Here is a 25,000-nt window from a genome sequence, read left to right as displayed (position 1 = left end):
CTCGTCTGCTTCGCTGCCTCCATTCGTAACAGAACGAACGACCAAACATGGATCCAGCTGTTCGAAAAGCGAGCTGTCAGTTGCTCAGCCTTAGTCAGGGAAATCGTCCGGTGGAGGACCACATCCGCGATTTCCTCGCGATTGCGAGTGCCACCGAATTCCCTGACTCCGACCTGGTGGGGTTTTTCCGGGCGAGCCTGAACAGTGCGCTCAAGGAGTGGTTGCCACAGGCAACGCGCGGCTGGACGCTCCACGCGTTCGTGGAGGAGACTCTGCTGGCCTGCGGTTCACCGTTTACTGTGGGCGTCATCGAGGAGAACCCTGCCACTCCTCCCACAGTGGTAACTCTCCCTTCGCCCGTGGTTCGTCCCTTCACGCCTACCACGGCCAAAGAGCCAGCGTTGCCAGCTTCATCCGCCCGGCGGAGGAGGAGAAGAGGAAAGGCTTCTGCTCCCCAGTCTCCGCCTGCCACGGTCAGCAAGCCAGAGCCCTCGCCTGCCCCGGTCTGCGAGCCAGAGCCCTCGTCAGCCACGGTCAGCGAACTCAAGCCAGCGCATACCACAGTCACCCAGCCAGAGCCTGTCGCCTCAGAGGTCAGTGAGCCAGTACCTGTCGCCTCAGAGGTCAGTGAGCCAGTACCTGTCGCCTCAGAGGTCAGTGAGCCAGTACCTGTCGCCTCAGAGGTCAGTGAGCCAGTACCTGTTGCCTCAGAAGTCAGTGAGCCAGCGCATACCACAGTCAGTGAGCCAGTGCCTGTCACCTCAGAGGTCAGTGAGCCAGTGCCTGTCACCTCAGAGGTCAGTGAGCCAGTGCCTGTCGCCTTGGTCGTCCCTGAGCCAGCGGCTGTAGCCTCGACCGTCCCTGAGCCAGCGCCTGTAGCCTCGACCGTCCCTGAGCCAGCGCCTGTAGCCTCGACCGTCCCTGAGCCAGCGCCTGTAGCCTCGACCGTCCCTGAGCCAGCGCCTGTAGCCTCGACTGTTCCCGGGCTAATGCCAATAGCCTGGACTGACCAAAAGCCAGCGCCAATGGTCATGCCCGTCCTAGAGCCTGCGCCCCTCGAGCCTCCCGAGCTTTCCAGAGCTCCGCCTCCCGAGCTTTCCAGAGCTCCGCCTCCCGAGCCTTCCAGAGCTCCGCCTTCCGAGCCTCCCGAGCTTTCCAGAGCTCCGCCTCCCGAGCTTTCCAGAGCTCTGCCTTCTGAGCTTCCTGAGCTTTCCAGAGCTCCGCCTTCTGAGCTTCCTGAGCTTTCCAGAGCTCCGCCTCCCGAGCTTTCCAGAGCTCCGCCTCGTGAGATTCCTAGAGCTCCGCCTTCCGAGCCTCCCGAGCTTTCCAGAGCTCTGCCTTCCGAGCCTCCCGAGCTTTCCAGAGCTCCGCCTCCTGAGCTTTCCAGAGCTCTGCCTCCCGAGCTTTCCAGAGCTCCGCCTCCCGAGCTTCCTAGAGCTCCGCCTTCCGAGCTTTCCAGAGCTCCGCCTCTCGAGCCTCCCAGGGCTCCGCCTCTCAAGCCTCCGAGGGCTCCACCCCTCAAGTCTCTTGAGCCTCCCAGGGCTCCGCCTCTCAAGCCTCTCGAGCCTTCCAAGGCTCTGCCTCTCAAGTCTCCCGAGCCACCCAGGGCTCCTCCTCCCAAGCCTCCTAGGGCTCCGCCTCCCAGGGCTCCATCTCTCAAGTCTCTCGAGTCTGCCAGGGCTCCTCCTCCCGAAATTCCCAGGGCTCCGCCTCTCGAGCCTCCCTCTGCTCTGCCTCCTGAGCCTCCCACGGCTCTGCCCCCTGAGCCTCCCGAGCTTTCCATGGTTCCTCCTCCCTCGGCTCTGCCTCCTGAGCCTCCCACGGCTCCGCCCCCTGAGGTCTCTGAGCCTCCCTCAGCTCCGCCTCCAGAGCCACCCTCAGCTGAGCCTCCCGAGCCTCCTATGGCTCCGCCTCCCGAGCCTCCTATGGCTCTGCCTCCCGAGCCTCCTGCGGCTCCGCCCCCTGAGCCTCCCAAGCTTTCCATGGTTCCTCCTCCCTCGGCTCTGCCTCCTGAGCCTCCCACGGCTCCGCCCCCTGAGGCCTCTGAGCCTCCAGAGCCTCCCTCGGCTCCGCCTCCCAAGCCTCCCTCGGCTCCGCCTCCCGAGCCTCCTACGGCTCTGCTTCCCGAGCCTCCTGCGGCTCTGCCTCCCAAGCCTCCTACGGCTTCACCGCCAGAGCCTTCCAGGTCACCGCCTTTGTGGCCTCCTCCCAGGCCTCCTGACCCTGTTCCCGTCCTGTGGCCTTCCCCCAGGCCTCCTGACCCGGTCCCTGTCCTGTGGCCTCCTCCCAGGCCTCCTGACCCGGTCCCTGTCCTGTGGCCTCCTCCCAGGCCTCCTGACCCTGTTCCCGTCCTGTGGCCTCTTCCAAGGCCCCCTGACCCAGTCCCTGTCCTGTAGCCCCCTCCCAGACCTCCTGACCCAGTCCCTGTCCTGTGGCCTCCTCCCAGGCCTCCTGACCCAGTCCCTGTCCTGTGGCCTCCTCCCAGGCCTCCTGACCCTGTTCCCGTCCTGTGGCCTCTTCCCAGGCCCCCTGACCCAGTCCCTGTCCTGTGGCCTCCTCCCAGGCCTCCTGACCCTGTTCCCGTCCTGTGGCCTCCTCCCAGGCCCCCAGACCCAGTCCCTGTCCTGTGGCCTCCTCCCAGGCCTCCTGACCCAGTCCCTGTCCAGTGGCCTCCTCCCAGGTTCCCCAAACCTGTCCTTGCCCGGTGGCCAGCTCCCTGACCACCTGAACTTGTCCTTGCCCTTTGTGCCCCCTTGGACTTCCTGCCTGCCATCTGTGCCCCCTTGGACTTCCTGCCTGCTTTTTGTGCCCCCTGGACTGTCTGTCTGCCCCTCGTTGCCCCCTGGACTGTCTGTCTGCCCCTCATTGCCCCCTTGGTCTGTCTGCCCACCTCAAGCTCCCCCCCAGTCATGGACATTTTTTGTTTTGTTTTATGTCACTGTGATCGTCTGGAATCCGATCCTTGAGGGGGGGCTATGTTAGGAATTCCTTGTCTTGTTTCACTGTTGCCCTCTGTCTGCCATTTTTGTCACCTTTGCATTCCATAGTTTTCACTTTTGTCCCTTGTTTAGCTCCACTGTCTCACTTGTCATTGTTTAGAACTACACTTCCCAGAATCCGCCTGCCAACATCACTGCCATTTTGTTCATTGTTTTCACCTGTGTCTCATTCTGTCATCACTCACGGTGTATTTAAGCCCTGCTTTTTGTTCACTCCTTGTCGTTCGTTGAATGTTGTTGTTAGCCTGGTATGTGTTCCCTGCCCGTGTTTTCTAGTTTTATGTTTTATATCCCCATTGAGGGTTTTTCCTTTGTTCCCGTATTTTGTGTTTTGCCTGTTTCTTTACTTAATAAAGTTGAACTGCGATTGGATCCGCATCTCCTCGTCTGCTTCGCTGCCTCCATTCGTAACAAGTATAAAGACAGAAATTCACTGAAATAGCATCAATTATATAACATTAAAGTTAGGTTACATATTCATTGTAATGCACATTAAATTCACATGATTCACATGCTTTGAACTCCACATGAAAAGCGCTTGCAGAGAATGTCTTGCTTTGCTTTCAGTGCTGGCACTGTTCTCGTAAATGAATCTTTATCCAAATTGTCCAGTAAAACAGAGGTGCAACATAGTGCTAGGGAAATACAAATGCTTCATTTGAGCAAGTCATGTGAATGCGGCTTATCACAGGTCCCATCTGGGTTTGTTTTGTACAAAAAATAAAAGGTGCTTTCTATATCACTTGATCATTGACACAGAATCAATGTTGTGTGTGTTTGTGGTGGGTGTGTCAGTATTATCAATCAAAATGTAGGTAAAGTAACATGATTCTATCAGACCAGGTTGACCAATTCATATTTTTGTCTTTGGTTTTTGATTTTGTTCATATCTCTTCTGTCTCGTGTGTGTCTCACAGGATTATCGGGAGGATGGCATGGACCTGGGCAGCGATCTCTCCAGTCGCTCCAGTTCAGAGTCCAACTCTAACAAGGTAACGCCATGTTCTGAGTACAAGTCTTCTCCCAGTCTGGAGCTGGCCGGACTTGAGGACTACGAGGAATACGAGGACTACCAGCAATACAAGAAGAGGGTGCTTGTGGACTGGGAGCGTGAGTATGGTGGAAACTACGCAGAAAACCAGCAGCTGGAGGACATCGGTCACACCGGAGCTATCCTTGAGTCCATCAACAGCCACAGTTTGGCCGAGGAGTTCCAGAACGTCACGATGCCTGCTGCTCCGCCTGAAGAACTGAAGCAGAACGGAAACTTGATTGTGCCGTGTGCTGGTGCCCCCTCGCCTGGTGAGGCTCAGACTCTGGGCAGATCCAGCCAGAGGAGTGCGGTGACGACAGGGGAACAAGATGAAGCAGGAGGAGGATACAGAGAAGAATGTGTGGAGGAGAGCCAGATTCCTGCCATGGACTGGGCAGCTCTGGAGAGGCATCTGGTGGGTCTGCAGTTCAGAGAACAACAGAAACACAATCACGGCCTGAACCGCACCAACTCCACCAATGTGAGTCCATATTCATTCTTAATGGCTGTTTGAGAGACGATGTGAAGTTTAAGTTTAAATGATTGGCTGGTAGAGATCAAAGTTCAATTCAAGTATGTTTTTGGATTTTAAATATGTTTTTGTATCACAGTTGAATGGTCAGATTCACTCTCAGTAATCCATTGGTACTTCCTGAAGATTGTAAACACAGTGACTCTGTCAAAACAATGCTATGCTCAACCAATGGTGTGAGTTTGGGCTGGAACTACTTGTTTGGTTGGCCGATGGCAGACAGGGGTGTGGCTCTGCTTTCAACTATCTTTGGTGATGCTGGTGCCACAGAAATGATTCACGTCAGCTTTAAAAGATTGATTTATTTATTATTATATTGGGGAATCTCCCTTAATATGTCCAGGTCACATTTCACTTCAAAATCAATCGAAGAAAATAATAAATTATACCATGCACACAATAAAACCAAGTCTGTTGGAGATATTCTGCATTGTGACATTATTTTCATTACAATTAGGCACATTTTACCACCCAAATAGTTTACCCCTCATTGTTGTAGTGCATCAACATTTTATCAATTTATATATGTATACGCTGGTGGCCAATAGTTTGGAATAGTGTACAGATTTAGCTCTTATGGAAATAAATTGGTACTTGTAATGGATGGTTGCTGAGATGGGAGATGCTGGATCTAAATGCAGGCTTTTAATGATGATAGTAGTGAAACAAACAGACATGAACTCATAAAGCAACAAACAAAAACTGACAAAGAAAAACAAAACTAGAGGGTATATATATACACACACAAGGCCTAGTGAGGGAATGGGGAACAGATGGCAGTGATGAGGGCAGTGCATGATGGGAAACACTTCAAAATAAAAGTCCTAGGAAACACAAGGGAGACAGACTGTGACAGTACTTTTATTCACCAAAGTGGCATTCAACTGAACACAATGTATAGTCTTTAATTACATGAAAAACGTCTAGGTTACGTATGTAACCCCCGTTCCCCGATGGAGGGAACGAGACGTTGTGTCAGAGAAGCGACACTAGGGGTCTCTCTTGAGCGCCGATATTCACCTCTGGACTATGAAAAAAGGCCAATGAGAGTTGGCAACCAGTATTTGCATGTCCCGCCCCCGGACATACGGGTATTTAAGTGGCGCAAATACGGGAGTTCATTCAGGATTTTTCTGAGGAGCCGGAAATGGTCCGGCCACAACAGTGGCTCGGCTCAGCGACGTGGCAGGGGAGACACAACGTCTCGTTCCCTCCATCGGGGAACAGGGTTACATACGTAACCTAGACGTTCCCCTTCTGTCGCTCTCTCCACGTTGTGTCAGAGAAGCGACACTAGGGGTCCACTTATAAACGTGCCATGCGCTGAGCCATGTACGTGAACTGCTGATACAGGAGCGAGCAGGTAGTCTTACGTGCAGGATGACCAACTGTATCAGGCTGCACGTACCCTTCCCCAATGCCCCATTTAAGCCATCATGATTCCTTATCGTTACCCTGGAGGGGGGAACAAGGTGCTGGCTGCCAACCTGGGAACGGGCAAAGCCTGGCCGGGCCTCTTTTTCTCTATGTTTCTCGCATAGAGCAACTAAGGCCGGGGCCCTTACACGCATTGAGGGAAGGGGGTCTTAGCCCTTATTCAGGGCAGAGAAGACCCTGCGGAGGCCATGCCTACCCGAGAGGGGAGGCAAGTTTAAGTGGCAAAACTATCAGAGGCCTGCTTAGGGCCTATGTGGAAAAGTCGGTGCGTTGGTGGATCCAGCCTCACAGAGGGGGAACATACAGCACGGCAACCGAGGCAGCCATGACTGCCTAAGGGAAACACGGGAGTCAGCTCACCAGAGGGGACAGAACCGTGGTGTTACACACAGGGGGAGTCCGAAGGAGGCCTTACCTGTGGAGCACCTATACCAGTACAGGGTAGCTTGCGGTATCCGCAGTGGCTTGGGTCAGCGAGTTCCTCCGCTGAACTGCGACCCACAAGGGCTAGGGAGGAATCGACCTGAGATCTCCTGGGAATGAAGGCGCACTGTTTCCCCTGGTTAGGGGGAAGGGGGCTAGGTGCAACCGATTCACCCGGTCAGATCGTGGGCGTGCCACCGAGTTCTACGGGCTCGGTACCTGAGAAAACATGGGACGATACTGACTCAACTCGGAGATTGTAGAATCTCGCAAAAGTGTTAGGTGTTGCCCAGCCCGCTGCTCTACAAATGTCTGCTAGGGCAGTGCCCCTAGCCAGTGCCCATGAGGACGCAACACTCCTGGTGGAGTGAGCTCGGACCCGCAAGGGGGGGGGCACGGCCTGGGTGTGATAAGCCAGGGAAATGGCATCGACAACCCAGTGGGCGAGTCTCTGCTTGGAGACAGCGTTCCCTTTCTGCTGTCCCCCAAAGCAGACGAAGAGCTGCTCAGAGCGTCTGGTGTTCTGTGTGCGGTCCAGATAAATACGTAAAGCACGTACTTGACACAGCATTGAAAGGGCTGGGTCTGCCTCCTCCCGGGGCAGCGCTTGCAGGTTCACCACCTGATCCCTGAAGGGCATGGTAGGAACCTTGGGCACATAGCCTGGTCTTAGGATCACGAAAGTATCTGCCGGACCGAACTCCAGGCAAGCGTCGCTAACAGAGAACGCATGCAGGTCCCCGACCCTCTTGATGGAAGTGAGCGCGATCAGCAGGGCAGTCTTGAGAGAGAGGGCCCTGAGTCCAGCTGAGTCAAGCGGCTCGAAGGGGGGTCTCTGGAGTCCCGTAAGGACGACCGAGAGATCCCAGAAGGGGAACAGGTTAGGCCGGGAGGGAGTTATCCTCCGGGCACCTTTTAGGAACCTGACGATTAAGTCGTGCTTACCAAGAGACTTGCCGTCTACCGTGGCGTGGTTGGCCGCGATAGCAGCGACATACACCTTGAGGGTGGAGAGGGACAGCCTCCTCTCCAGCCTCTCCTGAAGAAACACGAGCACTGACCTAACTGCGCACTTCTGCGGGTCTTCGGCTCGAGAAGAACACCAGTCCGCGAACAGACGCCACTTTAGAGCGTAGAGATGCCTGGTAGAGGGGGCTCTGGCTTGATTGATTGTATCTATGACGGTCGGTGGTAGGCCGGCTAGATCTTCTGCATCCCGTCCAAGGGCCAGACATGGAGGTTCCAGAGGTCTGGGTGCGGGTGCCAGAGCGTGCCCCGTCCCTGAGAAAGAAGGTCCTTCCTCAGGGGAATTCGCCAGAGAGGGGCTGTCGTGAGGAGCGTGAGGTCCGAAAACCAAGTCCGGGTAGGCCAGTAAGGGACTACCAGAATGACTTGCGCCTCGTCCTCCCTGACCTTGCATAGCACCTGTGCAAGAAGGCTCACTGCGGGGAATGCATACTTGTGCAGCCCCGCAGGCCAGCTGTGTGCCAACGCGTCTGCCCCGATGGGAGCCTCTGTCCGGGCATACCAGAGAGGGCAGTGGGAGGTTTCTTGGGAGGCAAACAGGTCTATCTGAGCCTTGCCAAACCGGTCCCAAATCAGCTGGACCGACTGGGGGTGGAGCCTCCACTCTCTGCCAGGCAAGCTTTGTCTTGACAGCGCGTCCGCTATCACATTGAGGTTGCCGGGGATGTGAGTGGCGCGCAGTGACTTGAGTCGCTGCTGAATCCAAAGGAGGAGACAACGGGCGAGCTGTGACATGTGGGGGGAGCGTACTCCGCCTTGGCGGTTTATGTAGGCTACGACCGTGGTGCTGTCTGTCCTGACTAGGACGTGTTTGTTCCGAATTAATGGGAGAAACTTCTGCAGGGCCAGAAAAACAGCCAGCAGCTCTAGGCAGTTGATGTGCCAGCGCAGCAGGCCTCGGTTCCACCGGCCTGCGGCTGCGCGCCCGTTGCATACGGCGCCCCAACCCAATTTGGAGGCGTCGGTTGTGACCAGAACGCGTCGGGACACCTGCTGCAAGGGTACTCCTGCCATTAGGATGCAGAGGTCTGTCCAGGGTTTGAAGGTTTGGCGGCAGGCAGAGGTAACTTTTATGTTGTGCGTGCCGCGGCGCCATGCTCGTCTCGGGACTCGAGTCCGGAGCCAGTGCTGAAGTGGTCTCATATGCATCAAGATGGCCTCAGATGCCATATGCCCCAGGAGCTGTTGGAAACGTTTTAGCGGGACCATGGCACCTGGCTGGAAGGAAGTGAGGCATTTCAGCACTGACTGAGCACGCTCGTTGGAGAGACGTGCTGTCATTGGGACTGAGTCTAACTCCAGACAGAGAAAAGAGATGCTCTGGACCGGAGAGAGCTTGCTCTTTTCCCAGTTGACCTGAAACCCCAAACGGCTGAGGTGGCTGAGCACCTGGTCTCTGTGTGCGCATAGTAACTCTCGGGAGTGGGCCAGTATGAGCCAGTCATCGAGGTAATTGAGTATGCGTATGCTGGCTTCTCGGAGCGGGGCAAGAGCTGCCTCTGTGACTTTCGTGAAGACACGAGGGGACAGAGACAGGCCGAAGGGGAGGACTTTGTACTGATATGCCTGGCCGTCGAACGCGAACCTTAGGAAGGGGCGATATCGAGGGCGAATTGAGACATGGAAGTACGCGTCCTTCAGGTCTACCGCTGCGAACCAATCTAGATGCCGGACGCCAGATAGAATTTGTTTCTGGGTGAGCATTTTGAATGGGAGTTTGGACAAAGTCCGATTGAAAACTCGCAGGTCCAAGATCGGTCGTAAGCCGCTGCCTTTCTTGGGTACAACGAAGTAAGGGCTGTAGAAACCCTTCTTCGTTTCGGTTGGAGGGACAGGCTCTATCGCGTCCTTTAATAGAAGGGCGGCGATTTCTTCACGCAGGGAGTGGGCATGTTGGCCGTGTACTGCGGAAAAATGTACGCCCACGAAGGGGGGCGGAGACCTGGCAAACTGAATTGCATAAACGAGTCGAATGGTCCGGTGCAGCCAGCGTGACGGGTTGGGCAGTGAAAGCCATGCCTCTAAACTCCGTGCTAGGGGCACCAAGGGGACGGGTTTTTTGGACGTACCCGTCCAAAAACCCGTTTTTGGGCGTTGGGAGGCAACGTGGCGTCCCGAGGCTCTGGTGCTGAGAATAAACTCAAAGCACTTACCATGCTCCGCGCATCCGGCGGGGGGCGGGTTCGTGACTGAGGAGGAGGTCTGATGTTGGCGTCCTCTGGACTCATCTGAACCGGCCGGCCGGGGAACAGTCGTGGCGCTGAAGGCGGGGACACCACATCCATGGAGCCAGGACTGTTGAGGCCTGAAAGCAGAGTGCCGTGAGAACGGCATTTGCGGGCCATGTGCCCCAGAGACAAAGGAAATAGCTCTTTTATTGAGAATTTGGGTACCGCAGCCCGTGTTAGGGGGTGCGGCAAATGAAAAAACAAAGGATTCTCCTCCCGGCCCTCCACCGGGGGACGGAGCAGTCTTACCACCTCCGGAGCTAACGTCTTGGGCTCTGGGTGCGTTGTCTCAGGAGCGCCTGGGAGCCTTCCGGGTCCTCGAGGGGGTCCTTGAGACAGGGGGCGTGCGCTTCCCGCGGTTTGCTCGGTTTGCTAGAGAGCTGGGCCCGGGTTGAGGCGGAGCAGGAGCTTGCTTTCTGGCCGTGGGAGGACGCCCTCGGCGAGCAGACAGGGCATGGGCCGTGGCGGCAGGCTTGCGGCAAGGCATGATGTGAGAGATGGCCTCCGTCTGCTTCTTCACCGTGGAGAACTGCTGGGCAAAGTCCTCGACGTTGTCGCCGATGAGGCCGAACTGGGAGACGGGGCGTTGAGGAAGCGATTCTTGTCGGCTTCACGCATCTCGACCATGTTCAGCCACAGTTGACGTTCCTGGACCACTAGCGTGGCCATCGCCTGCCCGAGCGCTTGCGCTGTGGGGCGACCTCGCCAGGTGGTAGGGGTACCGGGGCATAGATGGATCGCAACCACCCTATCCACCTGAGGAATCGCCTTGTACTCATGGCGCACTCCGCCGTCGAGGGTGGCAAGGGCGGATGAGCCTGTGGCGATGTGACGAGTGGAGAGGGGTGCTCTCCACGAAGACATCAGCTTGTCATGCACTTCCGGGAAAAACAGGACCGGGGGGGCGAGGCTTTGAGCGGCGCCCAGACCCCAGGAACCAGTCGTCCAGCCGTGATGGTTGTGGGGAGGATGGAGGGTTCCAATCAAAGCCCACGCTGTTAGCTGCCCGGGAAAGCATGTCAGTTATCTGTGCGTCAGCCTCAGCCTGGGCATGCAGGCCCGAAAGCGGCAGCCCAGGGGAGTCCTCAGCATCAGATAACACGCCCTCCGATGCCGCGGCGAGCTCATCTGCTTCCATCGCAAGAGGGTCGGCAGACTGGCTGTGAGGCGAGTCACCACTGCCTCGAGCACAGACGGTAATCAACGAGCGTGTCGGGTGCGGGTGGTCCGAGGGGGCGTACCCGGCGGAGCTGCACCCGCTGCCATCCCCAAATCGCCTCCATCGCCAGCCGCATCATCCTCAATCCCGTGGGAAGAAGGAGCGACACGGGGGGGCGGCTGGAGTGGCTTGCTCACGGTTGTAAGCAAGCCGCGACCGCAACGTTGTCATGGTCATGTTCTCGCAGTGAGAACATGAGCCATCCACAAACGCAGCCTCGGTGTGATCGCTACCAAGACACACGAGACAGTGCCTGTGGCCGTCGGAAGCGGAGAGCAGTTACCGCATCCAGAAACAACACAGGGACGGAAGGGCATCTTTTTCAACGTTCAACGCCGCTGTGTTTTGCTCTTTTATAGGAAATTACTCTTTTAAATAAAATCACTCTTTTAGGGAAAAAACTTGTGAGAGTTTTTGAATCTGCACTGTCGATGCACCCAGGGGCAGGAATGCACAGCCGTGCAAACAGGAGAAAGCCGCTGTTGTGCGCCGTAGAATACAACAGCATGCAGCAGAGGGATAGCAGGAACTCGGTGTGTACATGCAGCAGTTGCAGACACGACCATCGGCTCCGAAGAAATTTTCTGAATGAACTCCCGTATTTGCGCCGCTTAAATACCCGTATGTCCGGGGGCGGGACATGCAAATACTGGTTGCCAACTCTCACTGGCCTTTTTTCATAGTCCAGAGGTGAATATCCGCACTCAAGAGAGACCCCTAGTGTCGCTTCTCTGACACAACGTGGAGAGAGTGACAGAAGGGGAATGACTATTACAATCTGAAAAAAATCTTCAGAACTTCTTAAAATAATTCAAATAATTCTTGTCAAAAAAATCCTCCACATGCAGCAATGACAGCTTTGCAGATCCTTCACATTCCAGCTGTCAGTTTGTCCAGATACTCAGGTGACATTTCACCCCACACTTTCTGTCAATGGGGTTAAGATCCATAACACTCTTTTCCAATTATCTGTTGTCCAATGTCTGTGTTTCTTTGCACACTCGAACCTTTTCTTTTTGTTTTTCTGTTTCAAAAGTGTATTTTTCTTTGCAATTCTTCCCATAAGAGTCTTCTCTTTACTGTTGTACATGAAACTGGTGTTGAGCAGGTAGAATTCAATGAAGCTGTCAGCTGAGGACATGTGAGGTGTCTATTTCTCAAACTAGAGACTCTGATGTACTTATCCTCTTGTTTAGTTGTACATCTGGTCTTCCACATCTCTTTCTGTTCTTGTTAGAGTCAGTTGTTCTTTGTCTTTGAAGACTGTAGTGTTCAGTCTTCAGTTTTTTGGGGGGTTAAAAAAAAGGATGCCACAAATTAACCCAACCACATGGTATTGGAGCATGTACCATACTCTAAAAAAATAATACACCTCTGTAGAATTAAAAGTGATGCATACTTGCAATAGAAAATGAAAAACTGTACATGTGCATGCTTTGATGCACATCTTCTCGTTGTGTGAATGTTTGTGTGCTTGATTCACTAATCAAATTTCCATTATCGTCTTTCCACACACAGCAGATCTGCTGGAATACTCGAAACAGCACAAGAGTGCGTGTGTGTAATATACAGTGTGATTCTTGTGCTGAGGTGTAGTGGTTATAGCACTGGTAACTGATAAAGGCTGATAGTTTAAACACAGGCAGAGGGTCATGACCTCATAATCATGTGATGTGTTTGCTTTAGTCTGTTGAATAAAGTGTCTGCCACATGACTAATCACTAAATATTCAAAGTGCTGAGAGTCAGAGAGTTATGAAATCAAAACTGATTCGTATTATTTATTTATTTGTTTATATATAATACATGTTCCTTGTTTATTGGGAATGATTCATGTTATTCTAAAGATTATATATATATATCCTTCATCAGAATGTAATCACTTGTTCTGCCTCTGAAATTAGTGCTAACTGTTCACCAGTAGGTTAATAGCTGTTTGGGCTGCTGTTGCTCATATATGGGTTGTTATTGTTGTGTCCAGTAGACTTTAATGGTGATTTGCAATATGAGAGTTGTTCAGTCTACTGTATATCACTGATTATCCATCATGTTATTATCAGTGATGCAATCACATAATCAATATATTATAAATATATTATTATACAATAATAATATTATATTGAATGTTTTTATAATTGTAAAAAAAAAGTGTTTTCAGCAGATGGTGCTGTTGCAGTATTTCAGAACTGACTGCAGTGTGTGACATTAATGTGCTGCTTCACAAACAGAGACACAGACACACACACACAGACACACACACACACTCACACACACACACACACACACACACACTCACTCAAACACACACTCACACACACACACTCACTCACACACACACACTCACGCACACACACTCACTCAAACACACACACTCAGTCACACACTCACACACACACACACACATACACACACTCACTCACTCACACATGTTGTGTTTCCATGTTTTATGGGGACTTTCCATAGACATAATGGTTTTTATACTGTACAAACTTTATATTCTATCCCCTAAACCTAACCCTACCCCTAAACCTTACCCTCACAGAAAACTTTCTGCATTTTTAAATTTTCAAAAAACATAATTTAGTATGATTTATAAGCTGTTTTCCTCATGGGGACCGACAAAATGTCCCCACAAGGTCAAAAATTTCGGGTTTTACTATCCTTATGGGGACATTTGGTCCCCACAAAGTGATAAATACACGCTCACACATACACACACTCACACACACTCACACTCACACACACACACACACACACACACACACACACACACACACACACACACACACACTCACACACACACTCACTCACACACACTCACACACACTCACACACACACACACTCACACACAGACACACACACACACACACACTCACTCACACACACATGTTGTGTTTCCATGTTTTATGGGGACTTTCCATAGACATAATGGTTTTTATACTGTACAAACTTTATATTCTATCCCCTAAACCTAACCCTACCCCTAAACCTAACCCTCACAGAAAACTTTCTGCATTTTTACATTTTCAAAAAACATAATTTAGTATGATTTATAAGCTGTTTTCCTCATGGGGACCGACAAAATGTCCCCACAAGGTCAAACATTTCGGGTTTTACTATCCTTATGGGGACATTTGGTCCCCACAAAGTGATAAATACACGCTCACACGCACACACACACTCACACACACACACACACTCACTCACACACACACACACACACACACACACACACTCTCTCCCACACACACACACACACTCACTCACACACACTCACACTGTAGGAGCTATTTTGGGTTTAGTTTAATCTAAATTGTTGTGCTATTGGAGCACTGTTATGTTTTGTTAGGAGTAGGATCCTTTATTTTGTAGGGACCTTTATTTTGACAGTTGGTGAGAATGTTTGAGTATAAAGATGGCCGCCTCTCACCTTTTCAAAAACAAGGAAAAAGAACAAGGAAGCTTTGGGAACGTATTAAGCATACAGTTCTTTACATCGCTATTGGATCGCTATTGGATCGCTATTGAATCGCTATTGAATCGCTATTGAACACTATTTGGACATTATTTTGATATTAAGTTGTGCCTTTTAACCACCATTCTTCAATCACCAACAAGTTTCTCTGTGTTGGAAAGCTTGTCAAAGAAGTTAAGCAATACGTCCCAGCTAAGAGTGGTCCGCCATCACATTTAGGTAAAGAACTTTGCAATCGTTTACGCTGCTTCACAATCTAATTGTTTGGAACCTATGGAAGCATTTGTTTGACTGTTATTGAAGCGTAAAAGTTTTTTTTTTTTTTTTTTTTTTTTTTTTTTATCCAAAGATATCCAAAGATACTTTGGAGTTGACAAAGTTTTGGATCTTTTGAGAATTTACCTTTTCAAGTTCACTATTGGAGTGCATTTTTTGTTTGTTACTGGATTTGCTACTGGAGCGGACCATGATTTTGTTCATGCACATATAAGCTTAAATGAAGCCAGATGAGAATTAACTGAGTTGAAGATAACTGTGCTGTGTTAAATTTTTGAAAAAAAAAAAAAAATATATATATATATATATATATATATATATATATATATATATATATATATATATATATATATATATATAATTTTTCTTTTGTTGTTCTCAAAAAATCTAAAATATGGCTGATGGCAAAATTAATGAGCTTTATGAAAACTTGGCGTGTGTACACGTAAAATGAATGAATTAAAGGAATTATTAAAAGGTGGAGATATTGAAGCCGTTGACACAGGCATTGAACAGTTCCACGTGGCATTGGACGAATTTAAAGATGTGCATCAATCTGTGCAAGTGCTGCATGAGGAAGAGGAAAAGAAAAGTGACAATGATGATTGGTATCAACCAAAGATGCAAACTTTTAAAACGTTTTTGAATGAGGTAGATATGTGGAAGAGTGCTCAAAGCTATGAACCCCAAACTGTGGTGTCTCCTCTGGACAGTATATCCATTGTGGCAGCACGTGCCAGTAAAGTAGAATCTTCACGTTCTGGTGGCAGTGTTTCCTCAAAATCTTTGTCAGTGTCTTCCGCCCGTTTAATAGCTGAAGCTGAAAAGGCAGCTCTATTGCAAAGTGCTGAAGGACTGGAGAAAAAACAAGCCTTGGAAATGAAAAGAATTAAAGTGCAAAATACAATGGAAAGAGCTGAACTTGAAACAGAGTTGGCTGCAGCTAGTACAAAGGTGCAAGTGTAACAAAGCATTGATGCTGAATCTATGAACTCTAGACTTAAATCGACAGAAGTTTCAGAATTGCCAGGAGATGGCATGAATGCGTATTTGGAGAGCAAATATGACAGAATCAAGGAGCATGTTTATCCAGAACCCTCACCAGTGGAATACATCAGAATCTCTGCTCTTCCCAAAACACCATTGCAAAAGGTTTTAACACAGGATACAAGACCGCGGAGGTCACAAAGGCCTGTTCAGACCTTACAATTGAATCCGACCAGTCAAGCAGCTGCAGGTACTTCCTTTCCACATGCGCTTTTAAGCTCAGATACCAGCAACCTGGGTGCTGTTGCTGATCTTATTGCGCAGCAACAGAAAATAACTTCATTCCAACTAAGCACATACCCATGTTTAACGGTGAACCTCTGAACTTCAGACCATTTATGCAGGCATTCGAACACTGTATTGAGAAAAACACCAGCAATAGCCAAGACAGACTGTATTACCTTGAACAATACACCTGTGGCCAACCTAAGGAGCTGGTCAGAAGTTGTCTTCATGTGGATGCAGATAGAGGGTATGCAGAGGCAAAACGGCTATTGGAACTTCATTTTGGAGATGAATTTAAAATTACTAATGCTTATATGGATAAAGCCTTAAATTGGAATAATATCCCATCAGACAATGGAGAAGCTCTGTACAGTTATGCTCTTTTCCTCCGTGGATGCTGTAATGTAATGCGTACCTTAAGGTACATGGATGAGCTGAACCTTCCATTAAACCTGAGGCTTCTAATCTCCAAGGTGCCGTACAAAGTGAAAGAAAATCACATGCTTTTGACATCAGGGAACGAACAGGAGCAAGAGCCGAGTTTGCCGATCTTGTCCTCTTTCTGGAAAGGCAGGCCAGGATTTTACAAGACCCAGTTTTTGGTAACCTACAAGACGGCTCCTCAAACAGAAGGTCACCAAAAACAGCTGCTAACAGTAGCAAGCCAATGAGTTCCATGCAGAAGAACAGAGGGAGCAGTTTCGCCACAACAGTAGCAGTTGCGCCAAAGAACAACACAGAGAGCACAATGCAAGTATCCAATGTGCCCAAAAACAGTTCATCAAAACTCTGTCCTGCCTGTAATGGTGAGCATGAGATTGTGTCATGTCAAGAGCTGATGAAGAAGTCTCACAACGCACGAGTTGAGCTGCTAAATACTAAAGGTGTCTGCTTTGGTTGTCTTGCTAAAGGACACATGAGTTTGACCTGCAAAAATAGACAAACCTGTTCAATTTGTTCAAAATTACATCCCACTATCTTGCATATACCTCAAAATGTAACAAAAGAGCAGGGTAATGCAGGTCCTTCAGACAAAAAGGCAGTGAGCAGCGGATTGGTTTCACTGAAAGCAGAGGCACTTGATTGTAGTGATAAACATTGTACACTTGCAATAATACCAGTTCAAGTCAAACTGAATAATTCAAATCATGTAATTCAGACATACGCTTTCCTTGACCCAGGAAGTTCTGCAACATTTTGCACAGAACAACTTAGGAGGAACTTGAATGCTATTGGGAAACATCAACAAATACTTCTGCGCACTACGGGGCAAAAGAAATCTGTTAACAGCCTGGTAGTCAAGGGCCTGGAAGTGTGCAGCCTGGAAGGAAAGGAGTTCATAAAATTACCTGAAGTGTACACTCAGCAGGAAATTCCAGTCAACAGAGAACATATCCCCAGACGAGAAGATATTCGAAAATAGCCTTATCTTCAAGATGTTGATATTCCCAACATTAATGCTGGGATTGACCTTCTGATTGGGATTAATGCACCCAAATTGATGGAACCTTGGAGAATTATCAATAGCCAGGGTAATGGACCCTTTGCTGTTAAAACACTGCTAGGTTGGGTGGTGAATGGACTTCTCCATACTGAGAATGCATGCATCAACAAGCAAGGTCAGAAATATGTTCATGCACATCGGATTTCTGTTGATAGCCTGAGTGAACTTTTGATTCAGCAATACAACCATGAATTCCCAGAAAAGAGTTTTGAGGAAAAGAAACAAATGTCTGTGGAAGACCACAAATTCATGCAGATAATGGACAGCTCTGTTGAAATAGTGGCTGGACATTATCAGTTGCCTTTGCCATTCAAGAAGGATAATCCTATGATGCCAAACAACCGTCACATGGCAGAGCAACGAGCATTGTCTTTAAAAAGAAAGTTTCAAAGGAATAGTGACTTTCATAATGAGTATAGGGCATTTATGAATACGGTCCTATCATGCGGACATGCTGAACTTCTTCCCCAAGACCAGTTGATGCAGGAAAATGGAAAAGTGTGGTATATTCCACACCATGGTGTGTTTCACCCAAATAAGGGGAGCTTGCGTGTGATATTTGACTGCTCTGCAGCTTATCAGGGTGCCTCACTGAACAATGAACTCATTCAAGGTCCCAATCTTACAAACAGCTTAATTGGGGTCTTAGTCCGTTTTCGTCTTGACAACATCGCTATCATGGCTGATGTGGAGAAAATGTACTATCAAGTAAAGGTCCCATTTCATCACGTGAACTTCTTGCGCTTCCTTTGGTGGCCAAATGGGGACGTTAGTCAGCCACTGAAAGAGTACAGGATGATCATACATCTTTTTGGCGCAACATCATCAGCTAGCTGTGCAAGTTACGCTTTAAAGAGGACAACTGAGGATAACAAGGGGTGCTTCTCAGCTGATGCAACTAGCATCATTGAAACATGATTTGTTGAAAGCAGTGGACACAGAGGGCCATGCCATTAGACTTTGTAAAGAGCTGAAATTACTCTGTGCAACTGGAGGCTTTAAGTTGACCATATGGATTAGTAACAACAGAGCTGCCTTGGTCTCCATTCCAGAGCCTGAGAGGGCCAAGGACATAAAGAATCTCGACCTTGACATAGAAGATTTGCCAGTTGAAAGAGCGCTCGGGGTGCAATGGGATGTCAAGGAAGACACTTTCACATTCCAGGTGACCATAAAGGAGCGTCCATGCACCAAACGTGGGATTCTGTCCATGGTCAGTTCTATATATAACCCACTTGGATTCCTTGCACCTCTCACCTTTCCGGCAAAACACATCTTGCAAGAGTTATGCAAGCAGAACATTGGATGGGATGAAGAATTGCCAGAGGTACATGCTCAAGCCTGGAAGCAATGGTGGCAAGATCTTCCAAGAGTAAGGGAGTTCAAGGTCAACCGATGTCTTGTACCAAACAACTTTGGAGATGTCAAAACAGCGCAGATGCACCACTTCTGTGATGCGAGTGACCTTGGGTATGGAAAAGTTACCTATCTTAGGCTGACTAGCAGCAACAAGGTCCACATCACCTTTATAATGGGAAAGGCCCGAGTTGCTCCCTTAAAACTGATGACCACACCACGAATGGAGCTCACTGCTGCAGTTTTGGCCGTACAAATGGACAAGATGCTATTTTAGGAGTTGCATATGGAATTGGAAAAATCTCTGTTTTGGACAGATAGCATGACTGTTCTAAGGTACATCCGGAATGAAAGCAGAAGATTCCTAACCTTTGTGGCAAACCGTGTTAATGTCATCAGAAGTGCGACAGATGTCTCCCAATGGAAGTATATAGGCACAAAACTCAATCCCGCTGATTACGCCTCCCGGGGACTGCATGTCAACACATTCTTGAAAAGAACAACATGGATATATGGCCAAGACTTTCTGAAGGAGCCATCTCATTGCTGGCCAGAGTTTCCATCTGAACCCATTCTCCCTCAAGATGACCCTGAATTAAGAAAAGGAGTTGTCACTGTCAATGTTGCTGTGAAGGAAAGCTGTGACACCACTACTTACCTCATGAATTATTTCTCAACTTGGATGAAGCTCAAGAAAGCTGTGGCATGGTTCCTGAGGTTCAAGTCTGTTCTGTTGAAATTACTTAAGAATAGCAAGAAAGATCTGAACAGACATATCATGACCACAAGAAAAGGAAAACATGAAAAGACAGGTCCATATGTTCTATCAATCAGTGATCTAGAGGATGCTGAAGTCGCAATCTTAAAGTTTTGCCAAAGGCAGGGATTCCCACAAGAAATAGCCTGTTTGCAGAAAGGCATGCAAAATGTAAACAGAAACAGCTCCATCTACAGGTTAGATCCTCTTCTGGTCAATGGCATCTTAAGGGTTGGTGGCCGTCTGAGCAAAATGGCAATGCCCACTGAGCAGAAACACCCTTCTCTTCTCCCTAAGGACCATCACGTTTCCAAACTCTTACTACAGCACATCCATCAAGAAGTTGGACACAGTGGAAGAAATTTCATTCTCTCCAAACTCAGACAAAGATATTGGATTCCTTGCACCAACACTCTGGCCAGAAAGGTAGTTTATGAATGCACTAGGTGCAGAAGAGTCAAGTTGAGTGCAGGTGAACAAAAAATGGCAGACTTGCCAGTTGACAGGTTGACCCACTGACCTTCCACCCTTCACGCATGTAGGGGTTGATTATTTTGGGCCATTAGATGTAAAACGAGGCCGTAGCATTGTAAAACAGTACGGCGTGATCTTCACATGTCTTACCAGTCGTGCTATACACTTGGAGGTTGCACATTCACTTGATACTGACTCTTGCATTCATGCATTCAGACGTTTCATTGCCAGAAGAGGACCAGTGTCTGAGTTGCGGTCTGATAATGGAACAAACTTTGTTGCAACTGAAAAGGAACTAAAAGAGTCATTGAAATCTTGGAACATGCAACAAATTGAAAATAGTCTGCTCCAAAAGGGGGTAAAATAGACATTTAACCCTCCCCATGGTGCCCATTATGGAGGGATATGGGAGAGGTTGATTCGTATGGTCAAAACGACGTTACGGTCAGTCACCAGCCAGCAGTATCTGGATGATGAAGGCCTCCAGACAGTAATGTGTGGGAATGAGGCCATTCTCAATAGCCGTCCACTCACGACTGTTTCTGATAACCCAAATGACTTGGAGCCATTAACGCCTAATCATATACTGCAGCTTAAGGTGCAGCCCGTTCTACCTTCAGGTTTGTTCGTGAAAGAAGATCTTTACACCAGGCATCGTTGGAGACAGGTCCAGTACATTGCCGACCTATTTTGGAAACGCTGGGTCCGAGAGTACCTCCCTCTTCTGCAAACACGGCAAAAATGGTCTCGTGTCAGACGCAACTTCTGTCTAGGAGACGTCGTGCTAGTAGCCGATAGTACGGCGCCAAAAGGTTCATGGATGCTGGCTAGAATCACTGAAGCCTTCCCTGACTCCAAAGGATTGGTCCGCAGCGTACGGCTTCAAACTAAAACAAGCCAGCTTGAAAGACCTATCAGTAAGATCTGCTTGCTAGTAGAAGGCCAACACTCTAAAGCTGAGTGAGACTTGAATGAACTTGCGCACGTGCACACACTGTCATACAGATGCATACACTGAATCTTTGCACTCATTTATTTTTGTGAATAATGCATAATGAGTTTAAGGAAATAATATATAGCTCCTTGGAAAATTAAATGTAGTTAGTTATAGCTTGCCTTCTGCATAGCTATAAGGGGCCGGCTATGTAGGAGCTATTTTGGGTTTAGTTTAATCTAAATTGTTGTGCTATTGGAGCACTGTTATGTTTTGTTAGGAGTAGGATCCTTTATTTTGTAGGGACCTTTATTTTGACAGTTGGTGAGAATGTTTGAGTATAAAGATGGCCGCCTCTCACCTTTTCAAAAACAAGGAAAAAGAACAAGGAAGCTTTGGGAACGTATTAAGCATACAGTTCTTTACATCGCTATTGGATCGCTATTGGATCGCTATTGAATCGCTATTGAATCGCTATTGAATCGCTATTGAATCGCTATTGAACACTATTTGGACATTATTTTGATATTAAGTTGTGCCTTTTAACCACCATTCTTCAATCACCTACCATTCGTTTGTTGGATTACTGGAGTCCATGCTTTGTCTGCTACTACCAACCTACTTACCTGCTCGCTGCCTGCCTTGCTCTGCTTACCAACCAATTTACCTACCTGCTGGAATTCCGTCTCATCCACCGCAAAAAGGTACAATTTAAGTTTCTCTGTGTTGGATAGCTTGTCAAAGAAGTTAAGCAATACGTCCTAGCTAAGAGTGGTCCGCTATCACACATACACACATACACACACACATACACACACACATACACACATACACACATACATACACACACACACACACACACACACACACACACTCACTCACACTAACACACACACACACACTCACTCACACTCACACTCACTCACACATGTTTGGTTTCCATGTTTTATGGGGACTTTCCATAGACATAATGGTTTTTATACTGTACAAACTTTATATTCTATCCCCTAAACCTAACCCTACCCTTAAACCTAACCCTCACAGAAAACTTTCTGCATTTTTACATTTTCAAAAAACATAATTTAGTATGATTTATAAGCTGTTTTCCTCATGGGGACCGACAAAATGTCCCCACAAGGTCAAACATTTCGGGTTTTACTATCCTTATTGGGACATTTGGTCCCCACAAAGTGATAAATACACGCTCACACAGACACACTCACACACGCACAGACACACACACACACACACACACACACACACACGCACAGACACACACACACACACACACTCTCTCACACACAGACACACACACACACACACAGACACACACAGTGCCAAACATAAACATAATAGAATAGCTTATTACACGGCTCTCTGGAATACTCGAGTCTGATGAATTGTGCCATCTAGTGGTCTGATATTTCTCAGCTGAATGTGTTCACTGATATTTGCTGTGTGTTTTTACTAATAACAGAAATGTACCTCTGAACCTTTAAGAATGTATTTGACTGCACATGTTGTGTGACAGCTTCAACATGATAAAAGTGAAACACTTTATCATAAACCAATCGAAAACATTTCCTAAACTCACAGCTTTTAACAACACACGAGCTCATATATGGTATATGAATCATAGTAATGTGAACTTCAAAACAAAAGACTTGAACAAACCACAACAAAGACCAACATATACATTACAATTGTCAATTACATCATGTCCTAAGGGATGAAGGTCTGGTGTCGTGGAATATCGCGATGAATCTCTCTAAGTTGTAAGAAAACTCTCGGAGTCTTGAGTTCCAGATGCCAAAGTTGTAGTTTATTGAACACCAACAAACATGAGACCGGTCAGCTGTCCGTTCTGACTGTCTTAGTCCAAAACCTCCTCTTCTATACAGTTTGTTATCTGGCATTACCTCATTTCTGTGCCCCTTTGTTATTTTTGTAACCAATGGATACTATTTGCCTTTTGAGCCTTTTGATATCTTTTTACTGGTAGAAACTTGGCTTTAGTCTATCTTCAAGGTCCTTAGTCTCATTATTTTGTTACAGCTGGGTGCTCTTTGTGGCCTCTGCAGCATCAACACTTTTAGTAACCTCATATGCTCTCTCCTGGGTCACACAAAGGCCAGGAAACTCATAAGTATTTTGATATATAAGAAACATACTAGAATATTGAAAAATATACTATACTGGCAGCGGATATGCTACCTTCTAGCTCAGATGACATATTCTTCATATGGTTTTTAGATAACCTGCAGCAGCAGTGCTCAATGACAAGATCAACCATTTATCAATGAATGAATCTCAGAATGGAGACTATTTATTTTCCATGCACAGTATTTTTATGTCAATGTATGTGGTCACAGGCAAATCATTTACTAAAATAATTATAATAATACTTTAACTTCAGCTCCGTCTTGCCTGCACTTGAATCCATTATCTCAAGAGAAGAAGAAATCCTCTTCACTCCTATTGGTATTTACTGCTGAAGTCACTCCTCATTTGCAACTTGTCACTGGACACACCCACATGTAGTTGCCAGGGGTTGCTGTCACTTGTGTTGCCGGAAGTCCCAACTCTCTTTGAAAAGGAGTGAGATCACAGGCTCTATTATCATGAGCAGTCTAAGTGCAGAACTACATGCAATGGCCGTGCACTACATCTTATCCGATTTTTGTGAGAGGGCTAATTCTAATAGCAATTTTCTTGCAAGCACAAGTGGACGTGGGTGGGAGTGTTTTTAAACTGTGGGAGTGTTTTTAAACTGTGGGAGTGTTTTTAAACTGTGGGAGTGTTTTTAAACTGTGGGAGTGTTTTAAACTGTGGGAGTGTTTTTAAAGGTGCTGGTGGATAAGTTGGAGGGTAAAATGCTTGGATTTGGTATGATATATTTATTTATTTTTGACCACTTCATTATTTTGATTATTTTTTCATTTCTGTGTAATTTGAATTTAGATCATTTAGATTATTATTTTATTTATTTAATTAATGTTTTCAATAAATGAATAAAATTTTTGAAAATCGACTGGTAGAAGTGAAGTGAAATCACTGTTACTGTAATATTAGCCATGATGTGTGTGTCAGTAGATGAAAATGATTAATAATGCTTCATATTAAGTGATTACTATGAATAATACTATGATGAATAATAATAATAATGATACTTACATTCTCTGTAATTTAACAAAGTGCACAAGGAGCATGTCACTGTCATAGAAATATACCCAACAATCATCAAAGTCACAGTTAATGCAGAAAAGAATCAAAGTCCATATTTAGATTCTTCTAATTCGTTGCATACATCCATTTACACTACCAACTTCTTATGAATGTGATTATCGTTGGGTATATCGCTGTGCTTCAGGGAATGCACTATATTATAAGACACAGGTGCTTCAATAACCTCAGAATGAAATTGCGCTTGACCCAACCCATTAATGCTTTGTGTGTGAGATTTCGCCAAACCCAACCGCGTCTTGACTTAGCGCATACTTGCACGAAAATACCAAAACTTCATGGCCATGCCCACTGGCTTTGCGTGTATGATTATGGCAGAGCGCTGTGCTTAATGGTCTTAAAATAGACCCTTGTCTCAGAGAGAAGAGAGTGAGATCAGCTGAGACTGTGTGTGTGTGTGTGTGTGTGTGTGTGTGTGTGTGTGTGTGTGTGTGTGTGTGTGTGTGTGTGTGTGTGTGTGTGTGTGTGTGTGTGTGTGTGTGTGTGTGTGTGTGTGTGTGTGTGTGGACATGTCTTCTTTATACACACTCACTGCATGTTCCAGCATGTTTCTCACACACACATCTGCAGTTAAACTCTACAGCTGCAGTTTGAGTTCATTTTCATTGTGTGTGTGATGAAGAATCAGTTGTAGAAGAGTTAGTTTAATGAGTGTGTGTGATATATCAGCACTGGATTCATCTGCTCACAGGTCACACCTCACTCAGGTAACATCATCCTCATGTTCTCAACAGCACTATTCTCTCAGCTGCTGATGTTTTTTCTGTCCTTTCTAGTGTCATTTAGAATACTGGGACAGCAAACAGATGTTA

The 25,000-nt window shown here is 47.6% G+C and overlaps 1 protein-coding gene across 2 annotated transcripts in view; it reads left to right on the top strand.

The window, feature by feature from the left end:
* schip1 (schwannomin interacting protein 1) overlaps positions 1-25,000 on the top strand; it is a 129,942-nt gene that overhangs the window by 24,154 nt on the left and 80,788 nt on the right. Inside the window, exon 2 of one of the 2 annotated variants that reach the window (XM_052109985.1) lies at positions 3,917-4,513. In XM_052109985.1, the coding sequence (XP_051965945.1) occupies positions 3,917-4,513 (597 nt within the window). Of the gene's footprint in view, positions 1-3,916; positions 4,514-24,776; positions 24,896-25,000 lie in introns of those variants that run through there. The other variant, XM_052109986.1, reaches the window with a different exon arrangement.

The sequence above is a fragment of the Xyrauchen texanus genome, chromosome 38 (genome assembly GCF_025860055.1).
Source record: "Xyrauchen texanus isolate HMW12.3.18 chromosome 38, RBS_HiC_50CHRs, whole genome shotgun sequence".
Taxonomy (NCBI): Eukaryota; Metazoa; Chordata; class Actinopteri; order Cypriniformes; family Catostomidae; genus Xyrauchen; species Xyrauchen texanus.
This window is presented reverse-complemented; position numbering and strand designations above follow the sequence as displayed.